Source organism: Chlamydotis macqueenii, chromosome 3 (genome assembly GCF_036417535.1).
Source record: "Chlamydotis macqueenii isolate bChlMac1 chromosome 3, bChlMac1.mat, whole genome shotgun sequence".
Taxonomy (NCBI): Eukaryota; Metazoa; Chordata; class Aves; order Otidiformes; family Otididae; genus Chlamydotis; species Chlamydotis macqueenii.
Genome location: NC_141558.1, coordinates 29,245,430 through 29,265,360, shown reverse-complemented (window position 1 = coordinate 29,265,360; position 19,931 = coordinate 29,245,430). Strand labels below are relative to the sequence as shown.

General features: G+C 37.1%; 1 protein-coding gene across 1 annotated transcript in view; it reads left to right on the top strand.

The window, feature by feature from the left end:
* EYS (EGF-like photoreceptor maintenance factor) overlaps positions 1-19,931 on the top strand; it is an 827,426-nt gene that overhangs the window by 441,410 nt on the left and 366,085 nt on the right. Inside the window, exons 29-31 of the mRNA XM_086745378.1 lie at positions 2,105-2,229; positions 6,838-6,962; positions 14,045-14,297. Coding sequence (XP_086601504.1) covers positions 2,105-2,229; positions 6,838-6,962; positions 14,045-14,297 — 503 coding nt within the window. The remainder of the gene's footprint in view (positions 1-2,104; positions 2,230-6,837; positions 6,963-14,044; positions 14,298-19,931) is intronic.

Sequence of the window (19,931 nt, the reverse complement as noted above, 5' to 3'; positions counted from 1 at the left end):
CAGTTAATGTCATGTGCAGGTTGAAAACTCGCTCCTACAGATATACAGATTTAATGATGACTAGTTGTCCCTGTTTTTCTGGAAAAAGGAAATGAGCTGTCATTTTCTACACCACACTAATCCTCAGCTAAGCATTTGGCTGAGACTTATTCCCATCTCTGTTCTTTACTGCAGTGTGAAAGTACTAAAGTTACATTCTTCTGTTTCAAATCCATCCAGTTCAATGGAATCTTTTCAGTCTTTTGTTCAGCTGTTGCTTTGGCATATGCCCATATTAAGGTGATTACTCCTGATAATGATTGATATAAAGACACAACAGAAAAGGGACTATAGTTGCACATTATCTCAGCATTTTATATGAGAGAAAAAAAAAAAGCTGTAGACAATGATAGAAAAGAGAAGGGTCTTTACTGTCATCCTTGTAAACTGGTCATAATTAAATTGTGAATGCATTATTCTTACAGAAAATGAGCAGTATTTTTTGCCACTTTTCAGTACTGAACTATTGATCTTCTGTTGATACTTTTGTAAGTTTTAAAGCTCAGTCTTTACAATGTGTTAGCTTTCTGTATCAGATAAGCTCTAAGAGTTATTTGCTGCTAAACCTAGATATGCATTTACTTAGAAAGGTTTTGTTTTTTTTTTTAATTAAATGGTAATAAATGTACAAGATTTGCAGTGGTCATACCTTGATACGAAAAGTATCTAAAAGCCCCTGTTTTTGATTTGCAAAATGGTTATAACTCAAGCATCACGTGCAAATGTGTTCCAAAGTATTTGAGTTAGATTTAATTCCATGTATAGCACAAGAACTGTTTTCCATATCTACTTGAAAAATAGTAGTGTATTTATCAGTTTGTACATTTTCCAAGCCGGATGCCATCATTGTCATCTGTGGTTAATATAGACTTCGGAAAATCTGATCTGCTGTCAGTGTCTTGGTAGATTCCAAATTCCGATTACCCAGAGAGTATTCCATATAAAATTAAACAAATATGTTTTAACAGTCAAGACAGAAATAAATCAAAACATAATTACCAATATGTAGTGTAATGATCCTTCAGGAACTGTGACACATACCTGTTCCATGGTCCATTCTCCTTCTCTTTTGCTTCAGGATCTGGAAAGCTAAGGTAGACACTGTAGATGTTTCGTTCTAATGATGTGTTTTGTATTCACACAATGTAGCATCTTGAGGAGTAGGTGACATGACTATTCTAATTTACTCAAAGGTGATTTGTTAATATACTCATCTTCCTCTAAGTGTGGCATAAAGTTTTATGCTCTTCATTAGAGCCAAGACAACATACAAGATGTGCGGCACCGGTTGCTAACAGAAGTTACACTTCCTCATATGAAATATATCCATGTACAACACATCTCAAAAGTGTACATGTTGGAGATACCATTGTGTGGCTCTGTTTTGCAGAACATATCTGAGTATATCTTGAAAGCTGTGTGTATGAATGCAAGGATGTGTCTCAATAATGAGATTAGTAAGATTTCTGAGCTTCATTAAAGGTCCTGTGAGTCTGTTTGGGTCAGTTGTATCATTATATGTTGAAATCATACAGAAATATTTTGGTATTAATAATAACATAGAATTTACAACCGAGAAATGCAGGAGAGTTTTTTTCAAGATGGCTAATATTTGATAACTGGAATTGTAATGAAAGCTTGGTCCCTGAAGGTTAGCTTTTGTGCTGCATTTACATTTAATAGTCAACAAGCAGCTTTCCAAATATACACTGCAGTTACCTAGCTAAATAAACTATTTTAGTATACAAACAGTCTCCCAAGAGTACATTAAGAAAAGTTTGTGCTCACCTTGCTGGAACCACTAAAGTATAATTAAGACTGTTAGGTTTGATTCTGATCCAGATGTGAAATTTGTGGATGGGTTTTGCTGTCATAAATTCCCTAAAAGATCACTATGGATTATGGTGTGAAACTTGGAAGAATTCCGGTAAAATATTCCTTAAAACAGAAAGGATTATATGACATTATGTCTTGTTAATGCACATACTTTATACAAATTGTTTCTACACAAAGTATATTTTATAGGATCATTATGCACAGTGTAACACTTTGGAATGTTCTTCAGGTGTCTTGCTGGATTTTCTGGACAGTTTTGCGAAATAGAAGTGAATGAGTGTAATTCATCACCTTGTCTGCATGGCTCAACCTGTGAAGATCATATCAATGGATACACTTGTAAATGTCAACAAGGTAACTGACATCTGACAGAATCTTAAACAATGACAGTTTTGAATTATCAGTGTTACTACTGAGAAAATTGGTAATTATATCAAGCTCTTTATTTGCATATAACCTATAAGGTACTAAAAGATTAACTGTCTCTTTGACAAGCTTTTACAATGAAATCTGAAGAGAATTAGTCTAATAAGCATGTTAGAAAGACTTAAAACTAAAACCAGCTCATGAAGTGAGTCTGAAGAATTATGTAGAGCTAGGTTTATGCTGTATGATCTTTACTGATGTAATTTACTGACCAAGCAGTCAAGTAGAAACTGTACAGTGACTAAATAATTTAACTAGCTACAGAATAAGATTGACTGAAAAGACATTATGAGCATTTTAACTTACATTACTTATTATTGTTGTTGTTGTTATTGTCACATATACCCATGCTTGAGTCTGCTGGCTGGGATGAAAAGAAATTTTCTGAACAATTAGAAACAGAATGAAAACAAGCACTTTCTAAAAGAAGTGTGAGTTGTTTTCTTATGCTGGCATAGACAACTTAAACAAGTCTTGTGACTTAGGAAATCATAAAGGGTTTAGTATTTATACAAAAGCAAAGGTCATAATCTGCATTGTCTTGTAATCCAAATTTAATCTGTTCAGGACAATTCACTGTCTCCTATCATGTCTATTAACAAAGACCCTTTTGTCAACATAAGTAGGGTATAAATAACTGCCTTGAAGCATGCTAGTTCATAATTCAGTTACTTTTAATTTAAGAATTATACTGGTACCTACCTCCTGAAACGTTATTTTTTTCTGTTTGTCTATTGTTTCCTGTTGTATTGATCTCCACTCCTGTATACTTTGTTTGATGGTACTGATCCAAGATTTCTTAGTGATTATTTTAGAGATTATTTAGATATATTTTGGAAGTTCTATTTACCCATGATATCTTCATACATCTGATATCCTTATTCTCTTCTACTGAGGTATGGTCACCTTGTGGGTTTCAATTTGCAAGCAATAAGATCTTTATAAACTCTCCTGAAGTCAAGTGACCGTATATGTATTACACAAAACTTCTGCAGTCTTTCTAGTAATCTGTTTATATAATTTTATACAGATTTATATCTGTGCTTGTTCTTCATTAAAAAGAAAACACATAATGAGTTTAATATTAATAAAATCAGATTTTATTTTACATGGGTTTTTTTTTCATTCTGAAGTGTCCCCAGTGCAGTTTACAAAACTATATTTACAAAACAGATTTTTTTTTAAAAAGTAAGATACTGAAGCGAGAATGTTGTGTGCGCACGTGCACCTAATGAGTCAATATGGACAGTTTATTCATTTGTTAAATCAGTACTGAGGAATGATACTGTAATACGTAAGACTTACATGGAATTATCTTTGGCTTACTGGAGCCTAATTAATTTTAGGACTAATTTACTCACAGATTAATATTTTCATAGCAACTTTTCTTTATGTCTAAGAGATACTCAGTAATCCAGAAAGACACTACACTCCTGATGTATGAGCCACTGAGCAAAAAATTTCTGGACTTTGCCATACAAAGGGTCAGAATTCATGGTTGTAAAGGTCCCTTCTGATCTTAAAAGTTTGAGTTGTGACCTAACTTCAGTACTATATATCTTTTTTCCTCTCAGCACAGTTACACAATGGAAATTCTATATGGATAAAACTGTATGTCCCCTCACTCTACCTGGTACTGCATATAGCCATATACCACTTCACTAGTACAAATGCCTTAAAAACTTTAAAAAGGTTTTTTTTTTTTTTTATCATTACGGTGCCTCACACAGAATACATTATTGAATTCAACATTTTTTTCTCCTTATTTTTAAAGCTAGTAATACTTTAAATATGTTTGAATATAGTCATTTAAAAATTGTTTGCCAGCCAAAGACTGTAACTGCTGTCTCCATGTAACTGTGCATGGAACTACTTAGTATCATTAGAAGAAGCTTTTTTGGGGCCTTAGAACTCATTCCTGCTGCTGTTAACATGTTTTAAACACCTTCCAATCCAAGTGTAAGCTGCCTTTCTTTTACATTTATTTTAATAATAGCATTCTTTAATAGGGGTGCAAGATCTCTACGTTATTTCTCCACTAGGGAAAAAACAATGAAGGACCTACACACATTTGGTATATGCATAATGGTTATATATCTTGGGGTTTTTTTCAGTTAATGGGGTATTTTCAAATATTATTTGAGTCTCTGAAACAGCTGAAGAGATAAAAAGGTTACAACTCAGAAAAGGAATTAATTTGGAGAGGCAGGGGAATCTTTGGGAGGAATAACTTTTTGGAAAGCTGCACTACTGAAGAAAGGAATTAGAAGATAAAGGAAAAATATCTTCCAGAGACAGAAAGTAGAAATGGTTGGAGCAAATCTGCTCTTGTTGCAGACTACTCCTATTCACATATGATAGGTCTTGGATTTCTTTTCTAACCTTCACCTATGGTTGAGATGGGATTGAGTATTTTTTCAGTCTGTAAAGGCAAGAAAGAACTTTCCACAAGGCAGAAGGTATGAGATATCCAGCAACAGATCCACAGTTGTAATTTAATGAAATGGAAAAGGGATAGTGGCAAGACAGAAGTGGAAACAAGGCAGATGATTGCAGCTTTCCAAAAACCTTCAGAGAACAAAATGAAGCATGTGGTGACAGCATGTGATACCAGGAAGGGGAATTGATTTAGCTCTGACAAATCCACTCTGTAATGGATCATGAATTTTGTCAGCTATTGTCCCAGTTCAAGGCCCCATACTCTTAGTATAATAGATGCATGTTCAGGATCTGTGGCTGCAGCTGCAGGGTGTTCAGGTGCTGAAGCAGCACAGAGAGACGTAAACTGTATTCTAACAGCATCTCATACAGCTCAAAAGCAACAGCAACAGCCATTGGAACTAACAACAGCCTCACAGCTGAAGTCCTTAGCTGAGGCAGGCTGCACTTCTACGAGGGCAGCTAAGGCAGGACTGGAATGTAACTGTTCATTTGATGCATGCTCTGAGGCAAATGCAGGACAGGGGCAACTAGATTTGTATCAGCTGAGGACTGCTGGAGTTTTTTGGGGGTCTGTGGGAGTTCATTTGGTTGTTTGTTTAGAAATGGGAAAATTTAGTTGGAGAAATAACAAAGCTGTAATGGGTGGTGGGAGTATCATGGCAGAAGGCTGGCATTCTTCAATAACCAACCATATTTACAAAACTTGGGGTTTGTATTTACCAAGCAAAGGAGCTGCTTCCAGTTCAGCTTAGCCACTGACAGGCAAGTTCAAGACAGGCTCAAATTACATGATTGTCCTGGTTCTGGTTAGGATAGAGTTAATTTTCACCTGAGCTGGGAGAGGAACTGGAGCTGTTGGCCCCTGTGGCTGGGGGACACAGCTGGAATAATTTACTAATGAGCCAACAGCTGGGATAATTTACCCAAATTAGCCAAAGGGCCATTCCACACCATGTGACATCATGCTCAGTTTATCAGTGAGGAGGGTGCTGAGGGAAGGCTCCTGTTACTCGGGCGGAAGTTGGGCATTAGGATCTACTCTGAGCTATTGTATTGCAAATTGCATGCTTAGTTATCTTCTGTTGCTTTTTTTTTTTTTTTGTTTTCCATCTCTGTTTTCTTTTCTTCTGTTGTTCTTTTAAACTGTTTTTATCCCAACCCACAAGTTTTGCCTTCTTTTCTTTACTAATTTTCCTGCCCTGCAGATGGCAGTAAGGCAGAAGTGAGCAACTGTGTGGTGTTCAGATCAGTTTTTGACCTCCAATTTACTGGTGTACTTAGAAAGCAGATTTTTGTAAGAAATGCCTATTAATAAAAAGACCAGTAATCTGAGTACCGAAGTGTAATAAGATAAAAGCAGATGGCATTCTGATGGTATTCAAACCATTGCTAAGGAGTCGTCCTCCTCCTTGATCTGGTACAGTTACCTGTCTCGGAGTTCATCTTTTAAACTTTTTCCCTTCATTTTATTTTCTGTAACTGTGACTACTTTCATCTATTTAAACCTCCAGTTTTCTTTTCCTAGTGTGGCAATAATGCACAAATTTAATGAACAGGACAAAAAGACCAAAAATTAAGATAGGCAATTATATACTCTTTTAGTTTAAGTTTTGGAAGAAATATGGTTTTGGTTGCACTATGCAGCTCTGGAATGATATAAGAGGTTTCAGGAAGTGTTTTACCCTTACCAGTTGTTAGGCACAAGATGGATAACAATACAGATAGTTCTGCAGGTGAAGGGCAACATGTCAAGTCAGTTAATTCAGTAATGAAGGAATATATTCTGCTTTTACTCGTTTGCATACTTATGTCTCTACAGAAATAGAAATCATCAAATACTAACTTCCCTAATAGATGATGGAGTAAAGTCTATATAGTTTGGATTGTGTTTGTTTATTACTAAGATATTTCTTTTTCTACTTTGAGAAACCACAGCCCAAAATAGTTTATACCCATCCTATACTATACAATTAGATGTGAAGATTTATTATAGATACCCATAGCTTTTTTTTGACACTCAGTAAATTGATTTAGATTGTAATGGGTCTTGATTTTGAGTTTGGTGGGGCTTTTTTTTTTTTCTTTTCCTGACAGGATGGGAAGGTCTCCATTGTGAGTTGGATGTTGATGAGTGCATATCCAACCCCTGCATCCATGGCATCTGTGTCCAGAATGATCCCAGCTTTGGTTATTCATGTTTTTGCAAGCCAGGATTTGTGGTAAGATGCTGATGTTCTTTCTTCTTCTTCCCTTGACTTGACTATTTGTTGTTGCACAGAAAATACTATGTTATTCCTTTCCTTTTTTTACCTCACTCAGATAAAACCTGGCCTTTCTGAAAAATACAATGTTTTAGTAACTGTTCTTTATTTTGCTTGTTTTACTAACAAGAGTGATATTTTTCTAGAGAAATAGTTACTAAAATCCACAAAAAGTGGAAAAGTGAGCTAAATATTTTTAAATTCTATTTAATGTTTTTATTTCATATATGAATTAATATTTATATATACAAAGATAACTCATATTTGAAACTATGCATACAGACAGATATTTTGAAAACAAGTTCCCTGAAACTAAATCAAACAATTCCTCTGAATGCTTGACCCTGTGGGCTTTGGTTCTATGTTTTATTCTCTCTATTTAACATACCGAAATAATCCTTTGAGGGTGGCTAAATGCCAGTGTTGTATTTATCTAAGGTTGTAGTTTCCATGCTGCCACTATCTTTTTTTTTGTGCCAGTTCTTTCTGTAGCTGAAGACATGCAGTTGATACCTACAATTTGAGTTTGTGCTTCACCTCATAACACTTCAAGTTTAATTTAATAGTCTGGAGTCAGTAACAAGCAGAGAAAATAAGAATAATATATATAAGAATATATGTGCTTTACTTCAGTAATTCTTATCGCTACAACTCCAAGCTTGAAAACATTATTTGAATCCCTTTTTAAAATAAATTATGACAGTGATGCTTATTTTAATATCTATGCACCATTTATTTGGTGCATTTAAATCTGTAAAATAAAAGGAATAGATTATTGTAAGTAAGATTTAGATTTACCTTCATAGATTCTGTGCAACCAAATCAAGAAAGAAATTAGTAACTTTTCAGACTTTAGCCAGCTTTAGGGCTCCTTTCTAGAGCATCTACAGTCAATGAGGGAAAAACTAACAAAGCAATAAAAATGGAAGAAAAGTTTTCCTAAAAAGTGAAAAGACCTTCTGTCTTCAGTTCTTCTCAGGCACCATATTAATCTCTGTTCATGTCCATTCTCTCAAGAGAATCCCCTTTACAGCTGGAGATACTAGTGCATATCAGGGAACACAAGTGTCAAGTGGGCTGCTCCACAAGGGAAGGTAGACCAGGAGGCAAGGATAGCAGCAAGGCAGGCAGAGGCAATGACCTTACAGGCAAGGGGAGGAGTCCCACAGTACCCAAACAAGGATAGCAAAGCAAAACAAGTGGTTGCAGTAACAATCCAAAAAGTTCTTCCAAAAGTCCAGGTACTGTCAGGCAAGTCCATGATCACAAGGCATATAGATCTAAGGTTAAGCCAGGAAGTCAAGGCAGCAAGGCAAGGTTGGGATCAACAAAGTACTAGGCTTACTGTGGAAGGCTTATCTTTATTGTAAGCTCAGTCAAAGACTAAGGGCAAGGGCATGAGCTTAAATGCAGCTTCTAAATGTAGGTATGAAGGCCCCAGGTGAGACTTCTCATGCATCTTTCTCACAGCTTAGCTCTTTTCATGGCAGGCTCATCTGAGGTTGTACAGCTGCACTGTATCAGAGCTGACCTTGAACACAGGTTGCTAAACATCTGAGTGTGAAATAAGAGGTTGCAGAGATGGATTGCAGAAAATTGAGGCTGATCAGGGCCTTGACAACAATAATATGTTCAAGTCTAAAATACCAGAAGACTGTTGTTAATGCTTTTATCACAGGACATTTCTAAGTCCTTCCACATGCACTCCCCTAAACACTCAGAGTGGAAGTTGCAATTCTAATCAGACTTCATCATACCAGGTGCTCCGTCATTAGTAGTAAGTGAGGAAAGGGCTGTCTTCTTTGTGTAGTATAAATGTGGCACCAGATAGTGTAAGCCTGTTTAGGTTAGCTTTTATAAGTAACTGAAACTTCCTTATTTTCAGGAATTTTGCATCCACTTCCAGAATAAGAAGTTGAGTTCCCTGAGTCTGCATATTGGTCACAATCCAAAATGTGGAGAAAGGATTCTGTGTAAACTCATTAACCTCAATATAACCATCAATCTTTACTAGATTCAGAGGACTCGTTATATCTGAAGCCAGCAGTGGGAAGGCATCCCTGAGTTCATTTTTCTCTGACTAGGACTCACTCCTGGTGTTGATTTAAATGAGAAAAAGTAGAGGTACCCGTACATTTTACATTTAGAGACTACTAGCTCTACCAGCTTCTCTGTTGTTCCTCACCTATTTGCTTATAGTGCAAAACCATCATTCTGGGACCAGTAGGTTCCTTATTTATGTAAGATATCCCTATAGTATTCCACACAGGATTGTGTGGAGGCAGGGATTTTATCTAAATAAAGTAATCTTTTTCTCAAATTCTTCTGGGGAATAATAGAGAGAGGATAAAGGCCAGTTTGAGTGTGGCATTGGCTTCATATTTCACCCAGGTCAGTCCTCTGCATAATAGTGTACAAATACTAATGTGACTCACTTCTACAAGTATTTTATCTTCTGTGAGGAAAACAGAGGGGAAATGATGAAAATTATAGAACACTCATTGGAGTGGATTATTTGATTCTGTGAGCTGTCTCAAGTTCTCTCCTTTACACAGCAGCGAGTGCTAGAGTGAACTCTTGAGAGTACAACACAAAGGCATTTTTAGTGTTGTATTTTACAGATAGTTTAAAGCCATTGTATTTGAGAAGTCGTGGCGGTCTGGTGAGGTTCCCAATGACTGGAAGAGAGGGAACATAACCCCCATTTTTAAAAAGGGTAGCAAGGAAGACCTGGGCAACTAAAGGCTGGTCAGCCTCACTTCTGTGCCTGGCAAGTTCATGGAGCACATTCTCCTGGAAACCGTGTGTACCCGGTTCATAGGATTCCTATGAACAAAGTTCACCCAGCATATGATATTTAAAAGCACAACAGTATTTATTGCTCCATTATAGCTTTGTATAAGCAGTTACAGTCCCTAGCATGAGCAGTTACTAGCATATTGTTTTCCCTTTGTGAGAGTCTTACCTGACTAAGCCAAAGACACTGCCAAGCAGGAGGATGAAGATCAGCAGGGTCAGAGCAGAGAAGGGAGGTAGGCGCAGCACCTTCAGGGCGTCCCCTGTTGTTCGCAGAGTATGTTCTGGGTCCTTTCTCTCTCCGCTCCGAACCGCCTCTGTTTATACCCTCAGCAGATTCAGTGGAAGAGTACTGACCAGGAGTTGATGCACACGTGGCCAGCGCATGCAGCAAGGCCTGCCAAGTACGTGCCTTGCTGGCTAACAGTCGTTCCTGACTAGCATCAACATACTACTGAATAACAACCCTCCTAGTTCCCCTCTCCAAGATAACAGCCCTCATAGCTCCCCTCTCCAAGGTCGTGTTCTCACAGCTGTGTGCAGCTTGTAATTTCCCACAGTGGCCCTACAGGGACCATCACTGAAATTCCTCACACACTGTGCTAACGCACATGGAGAGCAAGGAGGTGGAGCCAGCATGGCTTCACCAAGGGCAGATTGTGCCTGACTAATTTGGTGGCCTTCTATGATGGGGTGACGGCATCGGTGGACAAGGGACGAGCAACGGATATCATCTACCTGGACTTGTGCAAAGCTTTTGACGTTGTCCCACATGACATCCTTCTCTCTAAACTAGAGAGACATGGATTTGATGGACAGACCACTCAGTGGATAGGGAGTTGGCTGGATGGCCGCACTCAGAGAGTGGTGGTCAACAGCTCAATGTCCAAGTGGAGACCGGTCACGAGTGGCGTCCCTCAGGGGTCCGTGTTGGGCCCGGCCCTGTTCAACATCTTTGTTGGCGACATGGACAGTGGGATAGAGTGCACCCTCAGCAAGTTCGCCAATGACACCAAGTTGTGTGGTGCCGTCGACACGCTGGAAGGGAGGGATGTCATCCAGAGGGACCTTGACAGGCTGGAGAGGTGGGCCCGTGCCAACCTCATGAAGTTCAACCAGGCCAAATGCAAGGTCCTCCACCTGGGTCATGGCAATCCCAGGCACAAATACAGGCTGGGTGGCGAATGGATTGAGAGCAGCCCTGAGGAGAAGGACTTGGGAGTGCTGGTGGATGAGAAGCTCAACATGAGCCGGCAATGTGCTCTTGCGGCCCAGAAGCCAACTGCATCCTCGGCTGCATCAAGAGAAGCGTGGCCAGCAGGTTAAGGAAGGTGATTCTCCCCCTCTACTCTGCCCTGGTGAGACCCCACCTGGAGTACTGTGTCCAGTTCTGGAGCCCCCAACATAAGAAGGACATGGACCATTTGGAAAGGGTCCAGAGGAGGGCCATGAAGATGATAAAAGGGCTGGAGCACCTCTCTTATGAGGACAGGCTGAGAGAGTTGGGGCTGTTCAGCCTGGAGAAGAGGAGGCTCCGGGGAGACCTTATAGCAGTCTTCCAGTACCTCAAGGGGGCCTACAAGAAAGATGGGGAGAGGCTGTTCAGTAGGGCCTGTTGCAATAGGACAAGGAGTAATGGTTTTAAAATAGAGGGAGGTAGATTTGGATTGGATATTAGGAAAAGTTTTTTTTACAATGAGGGTTGTAGAACACTGGAAGAGGTTGCCCAGAGAGGTGGTGGAGGCCCCATCCCTGGAAATGTTCAAGGCCAGGTTGGATGAGGCTCTGAGCAACCTGATGTAGTTGGGGATGTCCCTGCTCCTTGCAGGGGGGTTGGACTAGATGACCTTTGAAGGTACCTTCCAACCCTAACCATTCTATGATTTTGTGTTTTGAATGGATCATGGAATAATTTATATATACCCATATTCATTTCAGTCAAGATATTAATTTGTTTCAGCAAGTAGTTTAGTAAGGTACTTTAAAGAAGATGCTGGGTAGCCCAATAGTTGAGGTTGGAAGGAATCTCAGCAGTTTACGTAGTCCAATAGTCCAACTTCCTTCTCAAAGCAGGATCATCTACAACAGGTTGCCTGCAACCACATCCAATTGGATTTTGAATATCTGTAAGAAAAGACTCCGCAACTTCTCTGGGCAACCTGTTTCAGTGCGCAGTCACTGGCACAATGAAAAAGTGTTTACTTACATTCAGAAAAATTTTTCCTATATGGCTTTGGCCCATTGCCCCTTCTTCTGTCAATGGCTACCACTGGGAATAGTCTAGCTCTGTCTTCCTTATAGCCTCCCATCAGGTATTAAAAAACACTGGTGGGAACTCAAACCCTGAGCATCCAAGGGTGCATCAGTTGAATTCCCAGAGAAATAAGCATGCAAGGATCTGAAGCTACAGTGTATGTTAAGTAAATCCTCTGTATGTAATGCTATCTGAAGTATGGCTCATAAAGTATGGATCATAACATTTCTCATAAATTTTGAGGAGAAAAGCATAGCCAGTGGTATAGGGAATAAATGCTTACTTTTAAAATTGAAACATCTATAGACACCTACATTTAAATACAAATCTGCAGTGTCTGCCTGCATGAGAACTGTTAAAGCATTTAGAGACAATTTGAATGCTATCAAATTTATCTAATACTGTTTAATGTACCCTTCATGCACAGTGGAGGTTATCCAGAGCTGCTTTGCTTCACCATTACATGTAGTAGTAATAAAAATGTACTAATTTGTCACAGGAGAAGTCAGCATGAAATGTAAGTTTTATAGGATTAAGAAAGATTATTGGACAGAGATCTTATTCAAAGTGATCATTTGTGCCATGTGTGGAATTAGAAGAGAGCAAGGAGGATTTTTATCATTGTATGGAAATTTGACATATAAATTGTCTTGCTGTTCCTTTGTGCTTTGGAATATTGATAGTGAGTGATTTTGTAAGATGCCATGAATTTACCAGATAGCTCATCTGCTTGCCAAAACAAATCAAGAACTTGATTGAAACAAGCATAGATGTATCTAAATCACTCCAAAAACCTCAATTTACCCTCTTCTGTTTTAAACACTGAGTGAATTGAACTGTTTGTAAGAAAACTAATTTGTTTTTCGCTTTCATCTCCTATTGTTTCCTAATATAATTAATGGATTTAGAGTTGATAGAGATCTTTAAAAATGTAAATTGCTTCCAGTTCTGTGTAAGTAGCTAGCCATGTAAACAAGAGATACTATTTTAGCGTCTTGTCTGAGTGAAAGTGTGCAATGAGCACATGCTTATTGAGCACTATAGAACTTACTTGGATTTTCTTACATGTGCCCCAGTTGCAGGAGAAGCTTCAGTCAGAAATAATATCATGATGATGTGTTGTCAGAGATGCATGTCTTTCAGAGATGACACTGTACATATTTTAAGTGGCTATCCAGATATGTAGGAACCTGCTAAGTTAGCTGTATCTCCTCACACAGCCCATTAGTTCATTACATCAGAAGTGAAAATAAAATGAACCCAGACCTGGCTTCAGTAGATATTTATTTCATACTTCAAGAATGCATTTAATTCGCATAATTATTGCTGTAAAATAAATGCATTTATTTCTTGCTTTTTTTTTACAGACCACTCAATATGAAAATGTTAAGTATTTGACTAGGAGATATTTCAGGCTTCCAAAGAATTGTTAGTCTTGATAAAAAATAAAAAGTGAGTGCCAGGTCCAGTTTGAAACTGCCACTATGTTTTTCTTTTTTAAGAGTAATCAGTGAACTTAATGTATTAACATGGTGCTCTGTGAAGATTTGGTGATAATAGGCGACAAATACTGAGCTTCAGTTTACAGAAAGAAAGAGCATTAACTTGACATAGGTTTTTAGACAACCAAGCCTACTGTACAAAATTTTCTGTATAACTATATGCTAATTGAAGATGATAATTTTAACCACCTTTTATTACTGATACCAATACTGTCTTTGACGTTGCAATTACAAATCTGTGGGGAAATTATTGATAATTTGTAATACTAAGAGTCAAAATATAGTTTAGTGAAAATTTTAAATATACAACTGTACTATTAAATTAATTAAGCAATATTTTCCACATGATTAGATTTGCTTTCAAAAGTGTGGACAGCTTAAAATAAGCAAACAACATTTTAGAATCAAAAGAGAGCAATAATTGGAATTGACATGACTATGAAATGCGCAAATTGCCTTCAAATATGGCTTTTAAAAATTTCTTTCAGGGACGAAGCTGTGAGCTTAATTACAATGATTGCCTTATACAGTCCTGCTCCACTGGGTATCTCTGTGTTGATGGAATAAACAATATCACCTGTTTACCTGCTATCCCCCAAAGCAAGAAAACTGTCACTGAAGTGTCTGAAATGTTTCCTGCTGAGATTTTAGACAATGACCTTCCATCAGCCCTGGCTGTGTCTATGGAACATCGATCTAAACATGCTTCTCATGATTTTCATACAGGGGAAGTGTCCCAAGGTAAGTAGAAGAAGATTCTGAATAATGCATATATCAAGCTTCTTTCATTGTTAGTGCTTTTAAAATGGTAAGAATACTCAAAATGTGTTAATTTTCTTCTTAAGAATGTTGGCTTCTACTTCCTATACTACCTTCTATTCTTTTGCTTTAATCCATCATCCTTTCTTAATTGCATTTATATGTAACTGGAAAATTACTCTTTTCTCTCCAAATAAATTTTCCCAGCATCTTTCCCAGCATCCAGTAAGGAAAACTTCACTTTCTTTTAGCTTGGTTTTCAGTTTGCTTTGTTAGTATGAGGCATATGAAATTGCTGAACATAGAGTGTACAATCTCTGACCACAATGCCAGTCTTCCCTTCTTCCTTGGCTAGTCAGCAGCAGAAAGATAACTTGCCTTACTCCATGGGGACTTTGGTTTTCTTTTCCTAGTTCACATATTTTTGAAGTTCTTCCTTTTCTGTGCATCTAGATTTTTTTTTTTTCACTCAGACTATCTGTAACAAGCCTCTCAACATCTCTGCCATTCTCACTGTTTATATTGATGGTTTTTGGGAAGCAAAAAAAAAAAGCCTAAATATTTGAAGAAAAGTCATCACTGAGAAGTATGTTTTATTTTGAAGATTGTTCCTTCATTGTGGCCTGTTCACTTTACTAAATCTGGTATTATACAGATACTATGTGTATAAGGCATCCTCTTTACAGTTAGTTTCAGAGTTTTTTGCTTATATACTCTTTCAAAGTAACTGTGTAAGAAATAAGCAAGGAGTCTTGATTTTTTTTTTTGATTTGGGTAAATGAGTTTTACTGAACATTTGATTCCTGTTCAGACTAGTCTTTTGGGGTTATGAATAAGCTTTTCTTGCATTCTTAACAGGTAATATTCCTTCTTGATGTAAGTAACGATACTGAATGAAATGCAGTTAGTGAAAGTAGTTACAGCTGTATATTTTCCCAAATATCGTGTCAGCTAGTTTGCTGATATTCTCAATGGATAACATTTATAATTCATTCATTTTGTATTGATTTACAGTAGTGGTTTGATTTAGAAAATTTAATACTTCTGTTCTGAGCAGTGCCACTTGTTCTGATGCTGACCCTCATACAGAATATGGATAATGGGAAGGTTAGCATTTACTCAGCTCTCGGTCACTAAAACCGCTTGTACACTTTTATTAAGAATATGATTTGCAGAGTTGTATTTGTCTTCTATGTAATACTTTGGTAAGACTGAATGAGGTTTTGGTGGTCATGTAATTTGCTGCAGACTCAGTCCAGGGCCAAAGTTGTTATTTTTTTTTTTCTCTTATGTGAGGTTTGTTTGGGTTTTTTTTTTTGTTTGTTTGTTTTTTCTACATTTTTATCCTTAAAGGTCTGGAAAAGGCAAATCTTTTCAGCTATGGGGATACTTCTGACTACTAATTTGACTAAACTGAGCTATGGACTAGGAGGACTAATTGCCACTGGAGAGTCTTTAACAGTAGTCAGGATAGCAACCTCAACAGATGTTCTCTCTTCACACTTTCTTAGTTCTGCTGTTCGGGTCTCAGTAAAAATAGTCTAATATCACACCTGTACCATATGTTGCTACTGATACTTCCATAGATTTAAGGTCAGTACCTCTTTCCTAGCATAATTATGATAGAATGTTGTTCATTGCCAATTCCTTAATAACACTTTCTATTTTCTCAACACAAGCTTCATCATTAGAGCAGCACCAGACTGTTGCTGTATCTGCCACAGACATGAGTTCAGTAATTAGTAACATACCAGAGCTGAAATAGAATTAAACAGTGAGTCATTACTGTCCCGTAGATTAGTTTACAACTGATTCTACATGTGCAGCTTCAGTTCTCTCTAGGTCTTGAAGAGTTGTCAGGTGTATTTTCAGCATCAGAGGAGCAGTGGAGATAATTATGTCCTTCAATAATTTCTCATTCACCTACTAAGATACATCTAAATCCAGGTATCTTTCCTTAGTTTGTTAGTTCACTCACAAAGCTCAAATGCGAACATCTCTTGCTAGTGAATATCTGGCTGTTACTGCTTCATCCATCAGCCAGAGACTCAAAACATCAAATCAGTCTGCTGATTCTTTGAGTTAAGCCAAATATGTGCAACATGTTCTACGACTGGAATAAAACTGATGAATTCTCAGATCAAATTCTGCATAGCAAACAGCCCCCATTTTATGAGATGTTTTGGATGAACTCAGTGATATTAACCAGCTGGTGCACACTACTGCTATTACTTCTGGGTATTTATTTTCTTCATCTAGCAAAATAACATCATCAGTAGAGTTCACAGGACTGTCATCCTTGCATCCCACTACAGGAAATACACACACATCTCTGATAGAACAGTCTGTTCTGCCTTTTCCTTCACAAGAATCAGATACTCATTTTCCATATTTTGATTCATATTGTTTGACTATTTTTCTTTCAAAGACCATCTCTTTATAATCATAATTTTCATCACTTACATCCTTTAAAGAGAAAAATACAGACTTGACAAAATGATTTACTACTATTGACCAGCTGAGAGGAGAGGAAATTCAACAATTACTGGAGACAAAACTGCATGATCCAGTTATGGTGATCTATCATTCATTAAGTCAGGGTACTTTCTTAGACATCCACCTGAGTAGTGTATCTCAAGAACTACTTTTAACCTACATAGTAAATAGTAATTCTGATTTCATAACACATCTATTAGTAAATGCAGATGAGACTTAAAATGTTTTTGAAAACAATCTGGTCAAATGTTCTTGATTTATATCTGCTGCCTACATAAACTTCACGTATAGACTTAATGACGGATACCCTGAAATGTTGTAATTTTTTTAATCTTCTAGTAATCTTGGTTTTATCTGTGCAAGCCTCATCTGTAGAAACATAAATTTGTAAAATGTTAGTGACTAAGCATTTATCTTTACCTGTTACCCTACTTTAGGTTCTTCCTTACAAGAACATTAGCAGTATTGTACTGAAACATGGGATGAGCAGGCACTACTACTGTGATGATAAAGGAGCTCCTCATGAATTTAAATACTGTCATACCTAGATGTCACAGTATATCTGCAGTGGATTCAGTTGCTGGCCTCTATCAGCTGATGTTGCCTGTTTCTCATTTCTATTCAGACAACTTTTTGAGGTGATGGGGTATTTTTATACGAAGATAAAAGTGTCTGTCAAGGTTGCCACGTGTTTGAAAGAGATTTATATTAATCAGGCAGCAGCCTGTTTATTGGTTACAGCACTTGCCACTACCTGACACAGATAGTCATTCTTCATATTCTGACACAGAGGCTGCTGGGTCAATATAGAAGCAGGCTAGAGGCTGCTATAATGCTGGTAGGCAGTCAGCAACTGAAAGTTTCACTTCACTATAGTAAAATTTTCAGAATTTCCAGTGTAGCTTTCATCATACTTATATATAAATTCAGGAGGTATCTCTGTGGTTACAGTATATGGGTATGGTTAGTAACATTTTTGAATGTAAAATAAGCATAGAGAAAAATGATCTTATCTATTGAAATAGTAATCTTTATATATAATTAGCTTGCCACTTATCTCAAAACAAGACAGATGATGGTTACATTTTTTTTTAAAAACAATACTTTTGTAAGAATATTACAACGCTTCCAGAAATAAAGTCAGGAAACTAAACACACAAACATCTATGAATTCTAGAATTAAATAGTAATTTTTACACTGTACTTTTACAGAAATAGTTTATACAGAATGAATACCTGTCAAGCCAAGGAGAGATTTTTAACTTTTATTGCTTTTCATTCTTTGCTTGAGGATTTGTGTAGGAAATAATGGTTTCGTTTCATTGATTTAAATCACGTAGAAAAATTAAAAAGGATTCTAGACTATGAAAGGTATGTATAAAGGTGCCAAAAGACAAATAATTTTCTTTGTATAGAATAAGTTGTTTCCCTGTGAATGCTTGTCCATGTAAATTTCATTCTCAGTATGCATATGTAAGTACAGAGATCAAATTCTTTCTGCCAGAAGTACCTCCTGATACTGTGGCTGCACTCATGAGGTCATGTTGTCTTAGCATACTGCTGTGGATCCCCAAATGATGAAGATATGACTCAACATGGAAATAAATCTCAAGCTCCACATCTAATGGATAATTACTGGCTTTAAAAAGTTCTCATTACTAGTCTCAGGTTTTAACAGAATCTATTAATATCTTTTTTCTTTTTTTTTTTTCTCTGATTCTTTGATACCTTCAGTGTGAAATATATTTCCATGGGTTATGCCATATACTTTCTAAGTGTTTCTTTCAGTGCCTGTAACTTGCTTGGCACCAAGTGAATGCTTTGGGGTCTGTATTAATCCTATTTATTGGCTTATGCAATTTCAAGACACCTAAAAGTCATCAAGATCATAGGAATTTATACTACAGTTTAGTTGATGACCATCTGCTTCCTCTTTGAAAGAGGGAGGCCCAAATATACCAAAAATAATAGAGTTGAAACATATTTCCTTTCACTTTTCCTGTGAAAGCATAAGAGATTTATCTCCTAGACCTTCCTCTTAAAGAGCCTACCTGAGAAAGCAGGAAAGGGCATTAGGTCACTCCTTGAGTGGAACGTTGCTTGGGAGTTAAAAGAAGCAGGTATTGTTGCCGTGACTCTAGCATCCATATGTTCAAAATACATGAACACACAAGTTATGAGGTACGCAGGGACTTAAAAGGCAATATCTTTTAATGTCTTTTCCATAACTGGATCTTTTTTTTGTAGACGAAGAACAGTGCATCCCCAAAAGTAATAGTTGCTGTTGTGTTGGTGCATAAGTAAATCTATGCCTTGTTCAATGGAAGAAATAGAACTATTATAAAGCCAAATGAGAAATGCTTTTGGATGAATAAGATCATTAATACACCATATTAAGTATCCATAGTAGAAGAAATGTGTCAAACTTTTAAACGTGCTGTACATGTCTGTACTTACTAGTATTACTTCATATTACTAAAACTTTGAAAAAAGACTGATGATCCACTGTCTAGGATTTGCGCTGTAGGGAAGATGGGTACTACATACTTCTCATATGTTTCAGTATTGTTATTCCCATCTGACAATTAGTTCATACATTATAGCAAGTTCTAAGAGTTTAAAATAGCTCTCTTGTAGTGGACCTTGCTATGAGAGATGGAATATGTTTAGCAGAAAAGTAGATTTTTTTGGTCCAGTCTCCAGGTATGCATTTCAACTGCCATACCATTGCTTATGGCAAATATTTTGTAAATAAATCTGTTCTGAGAAAAATACATGTTTATAGAAAAGCTTTTATGGGACCAGAAGGAATGCTCCAAGTTCTTAATCAGATAAAAATGTCTGTTAGCACACTGCAAGATTTTGTATGCATGCTTAATATCCCTGTCCATAATATGACCATGCTCATGTTGATATGAATATTCCCTTCATCAAAGTTATAATAGTAGAAGAGCTTCCATCTGAGTTTTGAAAGGTCTTCAACATGAAGACAGTGAAAGAAACTTCATTTAGAGGTAGTTTCCAGAGGTGTCCGGAGATCTATGAAGACATAGTGATATGTTCACTTGGTGCCTATGATTTAGATTATGGAGCTGAAATGTATTCTACTACCAGCTTGAA